General features: G+C 37.3%; 1 protein-coding gene across 2 annotated transcripts in view; it reads right to left on the minus strand.

Annotated features, from left to right (window-relative positions):
- Positions 1 to 14,670, minus strand: part of ulk4 (unc-51 like kinase 4) — a 93,815-nt gene that overhangs the window by 51,486 nt on the left and 27,659 nt on the right. For both annotated transcript variants that reach the window (XM_017409849.3, XM_037980116.1), the window contains exons 20-22: positions 4,200 to 4,361; positions 2,201 to 2,386; positions 652 to 779 (exon numbers count right to left, since the gene is read on the minus strand). In XM_017409849.3, coding sequence (XP_017265338.1) covers positions 652 to 779; positions 2,201 to 2,386; positions 4,200 to 4,361 — 476 coding nt within the window. The remainder of the gene's footprint in view (positions 1 to 651; positions 780 to 2,200; positions 2,387 to 4,199; positions 4,362 to 14,670) is intronic.

Genomic DNA, 14,670 nt, shown 5'->3' on the forward strand with positions numbered 1-14,670 from the left:
CTTCCTTCATCAGAATATCCTACCTGTTAAATATAAGCGGGTAGCACAAATAGATCTATGCATTAAAAGCAGCAAGTGTCTGAAAAACATTACAACTTACATACAAAAACTTACAAAAGCACAAAAAAAAAATACTTCAAAAACACTCCACAGAAATAAATTTCACTTGTCTGAATTTTTTATGTACAGATATGAATCTTTAAATGGTTTAAAATAAAATAAGAAAAATCTAGTTATTTCCATGCAGTGTCCAGAAAGAGGTGTTGTTCAGCTTGTAGGGCACCACAACTGCTTCCACCCACCTCCATCATCATCATCATCTGAAATTACTTTTTGTCACAACAAAAAATAGTGGCTGGTAAAATATTTGAGTGGCCGGTAAAACATTTTGACATTTTTGACAAAATTTTTAATTTCCACCCCTGCGTCAGTTAATTGTATAGATATTAAGCTAATTTTGGTGTGGTATTAGCTGAGAGTCATCCCCATCACATACTCTGACTGCACATCTCTCAGTATTGCATGAGACTACACACAATGTCATTTATGGTAGGCCTTTAATTTGTTACACAGAAAGGCACATATTGTCTTGTTTGTGGCAGTCCTGTAGAATCAGTTTTGTGTGAATGTGTGGTGGTGTTCATTGTTTACCTGTGCTGACAGCAGTAAAGCAGAGTGTGTGTGTTGTCCTGTATTAGCAGCACCAGCAGCAGTAATGCTTTGGCCCTTGTTACAGTAGATGGGCTCTCAAGACAGCGCAGCACCTTCAACACCAAATCCTGCAGGACACAGACACACAAATGAATCATGTGAAGGTTTAGTCTTATAATGTCAGTCCAAAATGGTTCTGCACTTCTGTTGGAGTCAACCAACAACAATAACAAAAGATTTAGAAATGTTTACACAGTAACATTCCAACAAAGCTGCTTGGTCTGGAGAATGAAAATATGCCCAATTTTATCTGTGTTGCTTCAAAATTGTATATAATTTTCTTTTAAAGCACTAAAAACTCGAAAAAACATAATCCTATCAGGCTTCAATTTGCCATACAATATGCAAATACACCTGTGTGCCCACAGCTGCTTCAGACAGCAGTTCACTCAGAAGCAGGAACTGGTAGGAAAAAATCTGACTGACCAAGATTCATTAGCACCACCATTATCACCAAACACAACTGAATGTGTGCGTTGGGTTTTGTGTGTGAAAGCATGTTCATGCCTGTGTGTTTATGGTGCGACACACCGAGTTAATTAATTTCAAAGCCCAACAGTGTGTGCTTAGCTGATAAGTCCCTCCCCACTACCCATAATACTTTGCTGAAGTGGAAGGCTGCAGCGTTTTCATTCAGCCAATTAGCCCAGATACTGACACACTCAACAAATTAGAGTTTGTGCTTCCGTGCGCACACGCACGCACACACACAAACAGCCACACTCACATATTCATGAACACGAACACACATCCACACACTAACAGATAGAGTTCTGTGTAAACAAACTTGGACTGTCTGTCTTTGTGCCAGGGGAGAGAAAGGAGGGTGAGACTTGGGGGGGTGAATGCATATCAGTTTATAATTAGAGCAGAGTTGAAGTACTAAGTTTGTACTCTAGTGTTAAATTGGAAATGCTCAATGCAAATAAATTCAGTTCAGAGTCAATTACCAATTCTAGACTGCAAGTTAAAAACCCTCAAATCAATTTCAGCCCCTCTGCTTTACCAAGATTAGCACATCACATGCACACTAGATGGGATGTCTTATGAAAAACAGAATAAGTAATTCCTGACAAATTAGTTCATTCACAGTTCAGCTTTAGTTCATGAATTGTGTGATCGAGGCACACTGAGACAGACAGACAGAAAATGAACAATGCCATTTTGTTTTGCGACTGTATTTGTCTTTCACGTGTTGTTGTGTATTTCACTGAGGAGAGTTTTCTTCCCACAGCCATGGTATCAAATGTTCTCAACTGTAATATTGCTCACAAAACCTCTAAAAATTAAACAAAACGTATTAGGGACGTTCCCACCTGAATTTCCTGTCAAATGTCATAGCAACAATATCAGCAGTACAACATTGAAGCAGTATAGTTGTGTTTGTGTGAATGTGTGTGTGGTTGAGAAGATTCTTCAGTTAGCTGATGTGTAGTCTGAAGGAATTTGACATTTGTGCATCTGATCTTGTGTTGCAGAATGCACATACCCGGTTCTGTGTGATGTGGTGTGTTTGGATGTGTGAGGCGAGTAAGGCTGCGGCCACAGCGGTGAGCAGGTGCTGCTGCACCCTGGCCCCTGCTCCACCTACACCCTCCAAGACGGCTGCGGGGCCACAGGTGTCAATCACCGACAAGAAGACTGCAGGGTCCAACCGGGTTAGCCTTGAAAGAGACTGGGGAAACAGAAAGATAAATAAACAGGCTCAGCGAGGCAAAATACAGTAAGTCATTCATAGATTATAATCCTATTCTTTTGTCTTCTTCTTCTACTTTTTGCTGTTCCCTTTTTAGGGGTTGCCACAACAAGACCTCCTCCATCTAACTCCGTCTTCTGTGTCCTCTGTCCTCACTCCAACTACCTCCATGTCTTCTCTAACTGCATCCATATATCTCCTCTTTGTCTTTTTCCTGGCAGGTGCATCTTGTCGTGGCAGAAAAATAATTTAGATGAAATCACTCAAACAGGTTTATTTATGCATGGTGCACGACATACAGAGAGCCTCAAAGACAATTAACAATCAATATCAGAGTCCCAAGTCCGAATGAGAAGCTCCAAATCAAAGGTCTGGCTCCCCAAATCACACAAGAGCTTTTTTTTTTTAAAGATATTGAAATACTGGACCAGAAAGAGGAGTTAGGGAAAAGCAAGTTAGTCTGGTTCCCATGAGGAAAAAATCCAACATCACTCCTGTAAACAAGTTCATTCTGTGAGAACCCATGACACTTGGAATAGAAGTCATAACATAGTCATGACTTATCAACAACAGGTGTTACCTTATATTAAATTCTGCCATTACAATCTCTAACATCCTTTTACCAAGACTGTCCCTCCTCTGCACATGTCCAAACCATCTCAGTCTGGCCTCTCTAACTTTATCTCCCAGTCCTTCAACCTGTGCTGTACCTCCGATGACCTCATTCCTAATCCTGTCCATCCTCGTCCCTCCCAAGAAGAACCTCAACATCTTCAGCTCTGCCACTTCCTGTTCTGTCTCCTGCCTTTTTGTCAGTCCCACTGTCTTCAAACCATGGACTCTCTTCTTCACCTCTTTACCACACTCGCAGTTTTCCTGGACAGTCGACCCTAAGTACTTGATGTCCTGCACCTTTGTGACCTCTGCTCACTGTTCCCCCTGCCTCCCTCTCGTTCACAAACAGGTACTCTGTCTTCTATTCTGTAATCCTATTCTTTTGTAAAGACACAATACAAAGTACCTGAAGTCCCTGGTGTTGAAGGTTTAAAAATAAAGAGTCCATGTAATGTGACAACAAATCTACAAATGCAGTCCTACTTGCCTTGATGTTAAAACAATTAATGTAATTCAGAAAGTGATAGTGAAAACTTTCAGGAAATCAAACCGTAACCAGAAGGTAAGTGAATAAAGCTGCTGACATATTTACAAAAGAAGAGTCAGCTGTCATTTTTAGGGTTTGGTAGAGTTGTTGAGGAAACACTATTCTGTTGACCTTTATACTGCAATTAATTTGACATTACTCTGTTGTTTACAAAACACTTGGAGTTATTTAGCAGCAGTAAGTGGGATGCAGCCTGAGGTCAAATCCAGAAAGAATTTCATAATATTTCTGGGAAAATAATGATGTAATTGATGATGCAAAATTGAGGACATGTAAGAGTTTAAATGTTACCATTTGCAAAATAACGTTATAAAACTTTTGAAGCTGAGTTGTTAGAAGACGACAGCAACCCACTTTTGTCTTGGCTGAACTCAGACTAGAGATGAAAACTGTTTTTACAAACCGAGGTCTTTCAAAAAGCCATCTACAACAGGTAAGATGATAATTGTTCCTAACTGTACCACAGAACGCCACTTCAAATTGGCCTGACTCGTCTCTTTGAGCTTCCTTTTTGCCTGGTTTCATTTTAAATTCAAAATCTTTTTTATTTTTAGTTTGTAAAACTTACTTTTGCCTGTGTGTTTGAACTCGTTTACAGATGGTCCGTGTAAATATTAGATGTGAACTTACAGAGATGGCAGAGACTCTGACCGCCTCCACAGTGGAGTGGGTGAACAGGTACCACAGGGCAGAGCCGATCTCTGCGGTAGCCAGGTGATGGGAGGGGCCAGACACAGTTGCAGAGATGTTCTCTATGGCTTTTGCAGCCATATGATGAACCACAGCATCATCCTGTAAGGCAAACAGGTCAACCCTTCTGCAATGATTTGCTGAAATATTGTAGAAGTTTAAACTGGCAACATCATCTGACAAAACAAACTCATTATTTTATTAAATGAGTTCAAAAGAAAAATTAAAAATTAAAAAATATATACACATTAAATGCTTTATATTTCACAATACATGATTTTATTTATGATGTATTTAAATGAAATAAAGAGTACTGAAGTAAAACAATGTGCTAAAGTCCTGAACGGCACTACTAACAATGACACTAAAAGTCCTGTTGAACCCAAACAAGTACAAATTGTAACAAAGACAGTCATAAAGGAACAAGAATCGAAAAAAATCAAAAAAAGATCATTTATTATCTCATCGGGGGTGCTTAATGTTTGGACACCCAGTAGATAAATCTCTTGTGTGTAAACTAATAAATATCAAAGTGAGTTTTAAAATACGGGTGTGAATTTTCACGTACATTCGGGTAAAGCAAATCATCAGGTCAAGTTTTTCTTGTTTAGAAATAAACTGCTACAATGATGGAACAGTTTCTGGCGTTAATGTTAAGCTGCCAAACCAAAACCGGATTACTGATAAATGTGCTGGAGCAAAAGGAAGCAATTCACAAAGAACCAATGCAATCACAAAAGGAAAATTAAATTAGCTTGGGACACCGTCTCAACAAAAACTGCAGAAGGGGTTGCATGCGTGCTTGCATCAGCATGTATTAGTGTTCAAGTGTTTGTGTGCGTACGCTTTATGTATGCCGTATGTACCCACATGCCTCGGACTCGGTGGAGAATAGCTGCTTCTGTTCAGACAATAGGGCCAAAGCTAATGAAATCTCTGTGGCTGAGGAAATTAGTTTTTTTTTCTTCTTTTAGAAAATGCATTGTGGAGAAAGACAGGAAGTACAACAGAAGTGATTGCCTCTGTCAGTTTATTATTGTGTTGCACTGTGTTACATCACTAAGACACCACTCTCCCTGGATAGGAGACACAATAAAATACTTTTCAAAATAAAGTTACCTATATTTTATGGGAAAAAAAATGTTTCTATCAACAACTGTGACATAGTTTCACCATGGTAATTCGGTAAAAGTAATACCTATAGTTATTTGTGTATAAAAAAAGGAAATTACATAAAAACGATGCAAACATGTTTTATATCTGATACGTACATGTTAGAGAAATATTTTTTAATATTAAACCTAAAACTATACAGTGCTGTTAGTTTGTTTATTTATCTCCTGCAGCTGAAGTCAGCTTGAATTGCTGTCTACTGTGGAAAAATATGGTGAAAAGTTAACACTTTTATGCTGCCTGCCTAGAATTGTTAAAACTTATAACTATAAGGGCCAAATCTAAACCACTAATTTTGTCTGTTTATACATACATTCCACTGAGAAAATGTAAATCTACAACAAACTTTGATTCTAAGCAACAACAGATGTGGTTTATCATGAAAAACAGCTAGTTCAGGTGCTCAAATGTTTATTTAACATTTGGCTTTTGCAATATACTAACCCTACAGTCCTTCATGATTGTGAACATTTCTTACTTTAGATCCACATATTTAAAGCTGTTACTGACTGATCCAAAACAGGTTTCATGAGCCTCCAACGCTCATTTCTGGATCAGCTATTGGGCTGAAGTCACAAATCCAAACACAATAGTCTGGTGTTGCTACAGATTATACATTGGCTGATAACAATAATTTAGTAATTACAATGGAAGTTCATGCTTACAAGCAAAACCTTTTGTATATTTAGTTAATACATTTTTACAGAAGTCCTGAACATATAAGTTGATTGCCGTATTTCTTAACAGATAGAGTTCTGTTAGGGAGAGATGTAGAGAGCCAGTTTACATGCTCAGTGGTCAGAGTAATAAAATATTTCTTCCAATTACTTTGACTTCCATTTGGAGGGGTCTGCGGTGGCTTGGTGGTCAGTGCTGCGGTCTTGTAATCCTGAGGCTGCAGGTTTGAGGCCAAGGTGCAGCAGGAAGGGCGTAAAACATTTGCCAAATCATTCGTGCGAGTTTGCTCACTGTGGCAACCCCTGAAGAAGGGGCTTAAAGAACTTACTTTGACTTCCTTTTACACTGCCATACCAACAAACACCATCACCAGAAGAAGCAATATTACAGCTGAACTAGAGGATTTCTAGACTGAATTAAATTGAATCTACAAATATTATTTCATTCAGGATTGAATCTAAACCCCCAAAAAGTGGATTGTTGAGTCTTTATAACAGGAGTGGGCATTCCTGGTCCTCGAGGGCCACCATCCAGCATGTTTTACTTGTTTCTCTGCTCCACCACACCTGATTCGAACCAATGGGTGATTAACAGGCTTCTGTAGGACATGAAGAAGTGATTTAAGCACTGAATCAGGTGTGTTGGAGCAGGGAAACAAGTAAAACATGCAGGACAGCAGTCCTCACCCCAGCTTTTTAAGCTTGTACCTTGACCATATAGCACTGGCCGGGCCATGAGCCATGGTCACTTAACTATACAGAAATGTCATATTCAACCATATGGGAACTATAATGATAACTGACAGCTTAAATAACCAAGCTGTTAATCCAATATAGGAAATCACAGCATGTTTTCAATACCAGGGGACTACGTGAAACGACAGCGAAATGGATCCTCTGGCACCCCTTTGGGAACCAGCGCAGTGGTCTGTTCCAGCATTCCCCAGGCTGCACGGGCCAACTCACTAATGAGCCCACGGGGGAGCACCACTCTCTCTGTGGTTAATAGAGTGTAGCTTTGCCAGGCACCACACAGAGAAGATGGGATGAGGTGGTGGAGAAGCAGTGACTGAGAAGGATGTTCCTACAAGTGTTGAGAAACAAGTTGTTCAACTGAGAAATTCCAATTATTATTTTAGATGAGAAAAAAAAATTAAACAGGAAGTTATTTTCAATATATTATAGCCCTGATTGGTGAGGATTCAATACTCCTGAGTTTTTCTCATGATTAAGTCATTTTATTTTTTTCCAAAACTTATTATTAAAAAAAATCCATTACAGCATTTTCTTTTTTACAAAATGTTTTGCAAAACCAGAATATGTTGCATTTCAGTTAATGATAAATTGTTTTTTTTTTTTTCATATTGGACATTTTTATTTTTACAAAATGAAACAATGTGTACACGAATTACATTTATAGAAGAGACTCACTGGAACATGGTTACTGTTTTCAATCAAACCGTGTCACCTGTCTCATCTCTGCTAGTGAATGGTGGCTCTGTCTATTTTGAGGAGTAGAATCAGTAAGTAGTAGTAAGGAAACGTGGACTGACTCTACACATCTACATGGCTTTGAAAGTCTGCAACACACTGACACCTGATTGACTACTAAGAATCATTTTTGGTTACTATATGTAAATATAACACTCAAGTTAAAATTATGAAAATATTTTTTTTCTTTCAAGTTAGCCAAGTTTAAATTTAGCAACTGCTAGAATAAAGTAAGTTTTTTTTTTTTTTGGTCATTTAAGTTTTTTGGGGGGGAAATTCCCATCATGTTTCAACAAGACAAACTAGCTTCCTGGCAAATGGGTTCAACTAAATAATCTGTCTTGAAGTATAAAACCGACAGATGATATTTATGCTCTTTAAACCTCTGGCTAAAAGTTGCTTTTAAGTGAAAAACTTAAAAGGCAGGAAGAGGGAGAACGAGTATCTTTAAGTGTTCTTCAGTGGACTACTTTTATATCTAAACAAGTTGGAACCTGCTCTTTGAGTCTTAAGGACTTACAGTTTAGATGACAAAAACTACATTGCTTTGAATGTTTGTGTGTGTGCTTGCAGTTCATGTGTCTGATGTGGTTTCCCTCTGTAATTACAGGCCTTTAGAAGCTAGTGCACCTGGTTTTCAATGACCTCCTTTGACAAAGATGCAGACACATTTTGTGCAGCAAGCTCACATAACCTGAACATCTAGCACCACTGATAGACACTCAGAACAACACACAGCTTTTAAGGGCTAACAAAAGATAATGTATGAAGTACTACTAAAGGAGGAAATATAACAAATATTTAAAATAGAGCTATGTGAGGGCATTCAAATATACTGTAAGCGTATAGGAGAGGACGCAGATACAGATACTTGTAAACTAACAAGAAAACAAGACGACAAGGGCACAAGAAAAAAAACAAGATCGGTAGGTGAAGGGAAATAAACTATTGTAAACAAGACGATGCAAACAAAAAAACTTGACAAGAAAAAAACAGTCTAACAGAAAACAAAAGGAAAAAGAGGAGGAAATGTAAAACACACCAAATTAATACCTACCATTCCTTGAAGGAATGCATATCACCCGCCATGTTTCATGCCAGCATTTTAAAGTAAGATCATCTTATGCTGAAAAAAGTCAAACTTGCTGAAATTTGGTTAACTCTTGAATATAAAGTTATGTGCGACTGTGATATTGCAAGATTATGTGATACTGCAAGATCTTCTGTGATCTGTTTATCATTTAGATTGTGTTGTGAATGTCTCTCAGCTACAAGCACACCAAGTCATAGCTCAATATCTGTACAAGTGACTGAGTTAGAGCCATTTCTCTGTTTCCTAAGATCACTTAGCCGTGGCTAAATCTTTAATGGGGCTGACTCCAAAAGTTATTCACTCGATGATTACCTTCTCAAATTTTAACTAAAACCCTCCAGTGGTTAATGAGATAATTTGCTGACAGACAGGCAGGGTTGACTCAATCAGTTAATGCCAAAGGTTGGAAAAAAAAAAAAAACAAACAAAAAAAACCCCCACAATGTGTAGTTCTTGAAACATGTGTTGGGGATGATGCTCAGCTAATGTCACACCAGATTTTAACTCAGTATCACATCACTCAATATATATATATATATATATATATATATATATATATATATATATATATATCAGGTCTCACAAGATCACATGACATTATGCATAATGTTTTTTTACAAGGTTTGGCTACAAATCCATTCCTTCTCAGCATAAGATGATTTTAATTCAAAAACTGGCATGAAAGGCGGCGGGCAATATGCATTCCTTCAAGGAATACTAGGTTTTTAATTTATATATTATTTTAGAGATGACTGCAGTTTATTTTAAATTAAGGTCTTGCAAGATAAAATACTGCCATAGTAAGCTTTTAGGTTTTGAGTATTTTTTAAAAAAGGAAGAAGAAAAGGAAAAAACAATAAAATAAGAAACTACAATTTGGCTAATAACAAAATATATACTCTAATCATTTCTTTTGTTGGGTTTAATTAGTACAAAAACCTATTTTCAATAACCTGGAGGACATTATTTATAGCTTTCCATTAAGGCTGCACAATATATCAAAAGTTTATTGTCATGACAGTGAGTGAGATCAGTGAGTGCAATATCAATATAACTAAGAACTGCTTGGACTGCAATAAATCAGAGGTCATTATATTTTAAGTACCACATGTTCATGTTCTGCATGCTAACCATATATTTGGTCAGTCCAACAGACTCCCACTGCCCACACCTGGTTTGGATGATAGTGATGACAGAAGAGAAAGTGAGGAGGAAAGAAAATGTGGGTTTACTGCAACTGATATCTCAATATTAAACAATATCGCACATCGTAAGTTTTCTAATTCTGTGAAGCCTGAATTTCCAGTGCCAAGAAAAAAACCAAAAAAAACAGCATATTAGGGCTTTTTTAAAAAATAAAAAAAGAATTATTTTCCTTCTTTGTAATAATTTTAATATGAACACACACATATTCATATCAACTAGAAATTTAAAAAAATGTTTGTTGTAAAGTATAGTTCTTAAAAGAGAGAAATGGAAATTAGCCTAAATTAGAATGTGCAGAATAAAGTTTTACAAAATCAGAAATGTGTGCCAGCCAAAAAAAAAAAAAACAAAAAAAAAAACAAACAAACAAAAAACCTGACTTGTGCATCTCTGAAGTATTGACTTAAGTATTTAAGTCAGAGAGTGACCATTTGTGGTTGTGAGAGTAAAATTAATTCGAGTTATGACATCTATATATGACACCATAAGCTCCTGCAGATATAATAAAAACACTAAATGACGACAAAACTCAGTTTACAGAAGCTTTGCAAAATATTGATTGTGTTTACCATGTCAGTGCTTCAAAGCACACCACCAAAATTACACAAAAGTTTCTAAAGAAGAAAATTATAAAAACTAGAACTGGACCAAAATATATCCTGATTTGAATGCATTACAACACTTTAGGAGTTTGTTTAAAAAGATAATAAAGCAGCACAACCCCTTTAGCAAACAGGCAGATTCTGAGAAAAAAGGAAAAACCATCTCCCCAGATATCAACTGGTTATATAAAGTTAAGAAATCACATTGGTAGTAGTATAATTTCATTGATTAAAAGTACTGTGACATTTGTTGCATTGCGCTCCAACCTTGGGGCATGTATATTTAATGTAACAGAAAGGCAATACAGTTTGAATCATTTGGTGTTTAGATGATATTTGGCTGGGGTGCATTACATATCCCAGAGTAGTTTACATTCAGACCATGTGTGTGTGCTTTTGATTGTGGAGCAACAAGAAGTGGTCATTCCATGTTTGAGACACAAGGGTAGGGCCCATGACTGTCTTTTAAGAGTCACCCTGTGTTCTCCTCTCTTTTGTGGAAGATAGTGATAAATCATTAATGGGCTCACACTGCTGTGAGTGTATATACACGAGTGTCCGGGTGTGTGTGTGTTTGTGTGTGTAAGGCGGATTTCTGCCTCGTGCCCTCTGGCTTCTATCACTGCAATACTGTTCACACACCATTTCTGTTGCAGGCACATGCACACATACACACACAGATTATTCATCATAGGCAAGCTGAAGCATCATCTTGTTCGGGCTCATAAATAATTTCCTGCAGCTCAAGTCTGGCCTGGAAACCTGCCTTTCACTCCATGCCATCCATTCCCCCTCTCTAAGTACAACTCTCTCCCTTACCGCACTCTGTCTGCCTGCCATATCATCCCCCTCTCCAGATACACTGATCCGGCTTTCTTTCTTCCTCTCTGTCACTCGCTGCCATTTCTCAGTATCCTCTCTCCAAACCACCATGCTCTCCTTTGGCTCTGTGCCCCCATCACTTCCTTTCCCAGTCAACCCCCTCCTGTAGTACAACAATCTGTACCCCTCTCTGCAGTACTTTACTTGGAAATCAGCAAAACTCTCAACAGCAGCAGAAGGGGCTGGGGTGAGCCAGCGGGTCAGAAAGATGCATCAAAAACACACTGCCTGGAGCATATTTGACAGGTTCTCGGCACTGTGTCTCAATGCTGTCATGCAATTAACAGTGTATGCCACTGGATTTGCATTTAGAACATTCTCAAGCCAGAATTACACAAGAATTGCATCAAAAAATATCATTAATACTAGTCACAAAATGGAAAAAAATGCCAAAACTTTCAGTTTCAATTTGGTAGGTTATATAAAAAAGTCCAAGATGGTCCATTTTTATACCTACCATAGAGGGAGACACTTGCTTTTTAAAAATATAAAAATATTTAGAACTTCTATATGCTGGATAACACTAAGCAATATAACCAAGCTTACCAACAAATGCACTTTTGTAGCTTTATGAGTGGAATCCAGTCAAGATAGACTTAGAAAGAACTAAATACAAAAATCTAACCACATTACTTTCTTCATTTATCCAGAAACAACTGTAAATAAAAGCTAAATTTACTCCACATTGGCCAGCAACAATAACAGGCAACAATTTACCAGTGTTTGTTGTAATTAATAACTTCATAACTTCATAACATTATGATATTACATACTACACACACACACTGGGAGACCTGGAGAAGACCGGTTCATGATGGCGCTGCACTGTATAATCGCAACCTCCACCATGCCAAAGCAGACAAGTGCAGATACCAGAAGGAGAGAGCCACCATCAAAAAGGCCCAACCTCAACTCAGGGCTCCAGGGTTGGCCTTTTCACCCACCTGAGGACCCTTGAGAACCTAGACAAAGGACAGTCATACTCAATCATACTCTACTCAGACCGCTGATGATGATGATCCATTTATATAATCTTATGTTAATATATATATATATATATATATATATATATATATATATATATATATATATATATATATACAGTCCACATTTTCCTATCTTGCATTGTCGAAGTATCTATACATACACACATTTTGACATATGACATATGTAGTTAAAATAACTTTTTTTTAAATATTATATATGTTTACTCATGCACTACTGTGTGAACAGGCGGACACTTAAGCACAAAATACAAGATCATAACTTCATTCATGCATTTAGTCCCTAAACACCTTAGTCCATTTCAGGGTTGGTATCAATCTCCTAAATTATCCAATCATATAACTTCAGGTTGTATTTTGCCAAATAAATGTATTTTTTATTAGATAAACAGAGTGGTGCAGCAGTGGTGCAGGCAGAGTCACTGGAAAACATTACTGCTGAGTAACAATATTTTAAGAGTCTGGATAATTTAACAGCATTATTTACACTAATCATGTTGGTAATAGCTTCCTGATTTAATCTGATCCATACAGAAAACTGTATTGCAAGCAAAAAAACAAAAAACTAAAAAAAAAAAAAAATCTTCAGATGACCCTTTCTCATTCTCTTCTCCTGCTGTCAATCAGATGTTCAGCAGTGTATAATTTTGTTTGACAGCTTGACAGCTCACATCTTTACCTCAGTCAGATCAACAGGGATTGAATATATCCAAAATCCATCATCCATTAACTTACTGTATCTGTAGAGACACATGGGAAACAGGAGGCCACACCGGCTGACTCTGAACTTGAGCATGGTAAAACCTGGAACAGAAATCCACTACTTCCAGTTTTCAATCATCGTTATACTAACAGCAATCTGCATGAATCTGAACCACAGTTTTAGGAGCTCTCTGAGGGGAAGTAAGAACTGTGCACTCTACTACAAAATGGTCATAAGAACTGTATCTATTTTTGTTTGAATTCACACTGTCATGAGAACACTGTAACCGAGTAACAACTGGCCAACCATCAATGTGCCCAAGTCTATTGTGTGTGTGTGATATTACGTGATTATGTCCATAATTCAATGATTACTGCAGACTCGGAAAGATGTTTTTAGAACAGGTGCTTCAAATGGAGTGCTATGAGACTAAAACACCTGCAACAGATTGTACTTCATGCTACAGTGACAGAGAAGAGCACACCATAGACAAGTAATGTCAGCTTTGGCATACAGTTTTGTTTCAAGCAAATCAAAGAAAAAATAGCAAATTATTAATGAGTGCCATATTGTACAAACTCTATTTTAGTGCATAAACTTAATGTTAGGCATTATGTTTAAAATGACACAGAAATGTACTCTTTACTTTCAAGACATCGTTGCTTACTGCTGCACAGTGCTGTCCAGACAAGAGTTGCTGATTGGTGGAAAAGTTTTGTTCTGAGCTTTAATGAAGATCAATGGGTAAGAAAAAAAAACCCTCCTAAGAAATGTGTTAGGACATTTATCATCATTTAAAGCCCTGTTAAGGGACACTAATAACTGTCCATATGCCACAAAAAAAAGAAAAAGAAAACAGAGACAAAGACTTGCTCTTGCTTTAAGATTGCGTTGGATAAATTGCATCACTTAGCTGTTCCTCCTATGTTGTCCATTCTTATTGTGGTCTTTCAGTTTGGTAGTCCTGATTGAGTTGGTTCATTTTTTGTTAAAATTATGTGGTTCTTTTTACATTAAGAATCAATAAGGCCTGGACTTCACTGTCAGCTTTTCTGTGTTGTCATTACAATAGTACAGGAAGCTGTTCTTTACAATATAAATCAATTTTTAAAAGAGGAAAATACTGGGTAATGAGTGAACTTTGTTTGACCAATCAACCTATGCTTAAGATTGGACCAGTCACATCTCCTTACGCATTCAAAGGTTCCTATTATGCTAAGAAAGTGCCTACTTTTAACCAGGAGCTAAAAAAAGATCCTATAAAAGTCATTATAAAAACAGTGAACGACCACAGTTCCTGTAGTGTTCAAATGAACAGGAAATGGATTAAATGGTGATTAAAAACTGAAAGTGCCATACATCTGAGCTTGAGGCTGTGTAAAACACAAAATGTAAATCTATCACTTATTACAGGTGCTCTACATAAAGTTTCCCACGGCTATCTGGTATTTTCAAATCCTAAACCTCCTTGCTGTAGGACAATAGTACTACAAAAATGTCACACACCCCATGCTTTTCTTCCAGACTCTTACTAAAACACTCGTGCACTGTTAGTGTTGGCATGTGATTGTTGTAGGCTC

The sequence above is a fragment of the Kryptolebias marmoratus genome, linkage group LG16, assembly GCF_001649575.2.
Source record: "Kryptolebias marmoratus isolate JLee-2015 linkage group LG16, ASM164957v2, whole genome shotgun sequence".
Taxonomy (NCBI): Eukaryota; Metazoa; Chordata; class Actinopteri; order Cyprinodontiformes; family Rivulidae; genus Kryptolebias; species Kryptolebias marmoratus.